At 35.3% G+C, this 2,695-nt stretch overlaps 1 protein-coding gene across 1 annotated transcript; it reads left to right on the top strand.

The window, feature by feature from the left end:
- Positions 1 to 564: 564 nt before the first annotated feature.
- Positions 565 to 2,468, top strand: LOC145160217 (putative glutamine amidotransferase GAT1_2.1). The gene is made up of 4 exons (XM_079079326.1): positions 565 to 733; positions 949 to 1,676; positions 1,785 to 1,991; positions 2,085 to 2,468. Exons 1-4 carry the CDS (start codon positions 643 to 645, stop codon positions 2,316 to 2,318), a joined length of 1,260 nt encoding a protein of 419 aa, XP_078935452.1. The 5' UTR covers positions 565 to 642; the 3' UTR covers positions 2,319 to 2,468.
- The last annotated feature ends 227 nt before the right edge of the window (positions 2,469 to 2,695 follow it).

Raw genomic sequence — 2,695 nt, 5'->3', positions numbered from 1 at the left:
AATATATTTTTTTAAAATTATATATGTATAATATAACGTATTTATCTTTTAATAAAAAAAAATGTATGCATTTTAAGCTGTATTTATCACGTTCAACTCTATAATCTTTAATTTTAGCTTTTTTTGGCGAGGCCTTTATTTTAGTTAGCTAGTTATAAATATATCAAAACTAGAACTACTTTAATATTATAACTTCTAAAAAATACATGACAATGAAACATATAACACTAAAACCGACACAAAATACATCCAATAATAATAATAATAATAATAATAATAATAATAATAATAATTAAAAAAGTAATAATAATAATAATAATAAAATTTGAGACAAAATTGTTCCCAAATCCCTAAATTAAAGTATAGCCAAGAACTATAAATGGATAAAACCTCCACCGGTGGTGTATTTAGTTATAATATCCACATAACCCTTGACACGTCACACTGCCTTCAGTTTTGACCTACCCTAGTCGCCATCTGATGACTACCCATATATTTCCACGTGGCTTCCACACCTTCCTCCCTATAAATACATATCACCTCCTAACCTTCCATGTCATCATCAGGTTCCACAACTACAGCATCCGCGGCGCCTCGATTGTTTTCGTTCTCATCTCCCTTTCTCTTTCTCAAACAACCGCCATGTCAACCTCTGATCTCGCCGTCATCTTACCTCGTGTCATCATCGTATCTAGACGAAGCCTTCGCAAGAACAAGTTCGTTGATTTCGTAGGTACGTATTAATTAATTTCTTTGCTAATCGATCCCAGCTGAATCACGAGAAATTCGATCTTTTTCTTTATGAATGTGGTTGTGCTTTTGATAAATTACTTTCACTCTTTTCATCAAATATTTATCATAATCTATCGTTTTTTTATGAACAAAAAGACGGAATCATGTCGATAAAACGATAACTAATTGAGATAGGTGTTTTCTTTTATTTATCAGGCGAATATCATCTAGATCTTATAGTCGGATATGGAGCTGTTCCGGTGATTGTACCCCGGGTGGCCGGTGTTCATACGCTGTTGCACAGTTTCGAGCCCATCCATGGAGTCCTTCTGTGCGAAGGAGAAGACATCGACCCATCGCTATACGAAGCTGAAGAAACCAATCTCTCCCCGGAAGAATTGGAAGAAATCCGGCGTCTGCATGTCAGCGACACCGCCATTGACAAAGAAAAAGATACAATAGAACTATCGCTCGCTAAACTTTGCCTCGAACGAAACATCCCTTATTTAGGAATATGTCGAGGATCACAAATCTTAAACGTCGCATGTGGTGGCACCCTTTACCAAGACATCGGGAAAGAACTAACCAAAAGTCGGCCACAAGAAAACAAAGTGATCCATATGGATTACGATAACTACGATGGCCATCGTCATGTGGTTGAAATTGTAAACGACACCCCTTTGCATCAATGGTTTGAAGAGTCTTTAGAAGACAACATGGAGATTCGTGTCAACAGCTATCACCACCAAGGAGTCAAGAGGCTGGCCCACCGGTTTAAGCCGATGGCTTTTGCACCAGATGGTTTGATCGAAGGTTTTTATGATCCCGATGCTTATAATCCTGAAGAGGGTAAGTTCATCATGGGTTTACAGTTTCATCCTGAGCGAATGAGAAAACAAAATTCAGATGAATTCGATTACCCTGGATGCTTTGCAGCTTATAAGGTAATTATATTAAACAGTAAACACCATCGTCCCATTTCAAAACCAGATAATCTAAATTTTAAGACATTATGTAATGAATTATATGTAACATGATGTGTAATGTTGCAGGAATTTGTTAAAGCGGTTGTGGCATATCAAAAGAAGCTGAATAGCACAACAAAGGTGCCAAAATCTTTAAAGCTTGATAAGGACTTGGAGGAAAAGAGAAAGGTTATTGTTCGAAGCTTTTCTCTTGCAAGAAACTTATATGAAGGAGGTAGCAATATTCGTCAACCTAAAGAATCTGATCTTAGACCAGGAGCAGAATTTCTTGAGGTATGAAATATGTACAAATTAATTAATAGTTGGTTTCATTTTTTGATTTTTTAATTTTTTTTTAACGACTTTTGGAATTGGTACGTGTTTCAGTCAAATATAGCATTGAGTTTGCAACAAGAGACGAGGTTGAAGCAAATGGGAGCAACAGTGAGGAATGCATCTTCATACATGGAGAGATTGAAGTTGAATGAAGATAGAGAGAAATTGGCAAGAGTTGTGATGGGGAAGATGACAGTTGAACAGTTATCTGATTTAAATATCTTCTATCACATGATGGGCCAGATTTGTTCTGAAATGCTGGAGAAACATCAGCTTCATAATTAATCATCTTTTAGTTTTTCTTATCAAGAATCACATGAATCTTGATGAATTAGCAATAAAGATCAATCCTTTTCTCTTTTTGTTAACTACCTTTCTGAAAGATGTCTTGAGTGTTTTCATGATCAATAACATGCATCTATCTATGTTTTGTCACTATCTTCCACCTCCTTTGTTGTTGCTTGACAGTTGGAAATTGGCCTGTATTGGTCAACGATGTCATATTAAATGAAACAACACATCTAATTTACTAACAAGTCAAAATCAATTTCCCTTTTTATCCAACTAAAGTCAACAAAATCATACCTAAATTGATCATGGAGCGAATTTTAAAACTTTGTATTAAAAATGATAAAGATGTTCTCACATTTCAAAATTTTCAG

This window comes from Lactuca virosa, chromosome 2 (genome assembly GCF_052849685.1).
Source record: "Lactuca virosa cultivar CGN04683 chromosome 2, Lactuca_virosa_CGN04683_v6, whole genome shotgun sequence".
Lineage (NCBI taxonomy): Eukaryota > Viridiplantae > Streptophyta > Magnoliopsida > Asterales > Asteraceae > Lactuca > Lactuca virosa.
The sequence above is the reverse complement of the archived record's forward strand: the minus strand, read 5'-3'. Positions and strand labels throughout refer to the sequence as shown.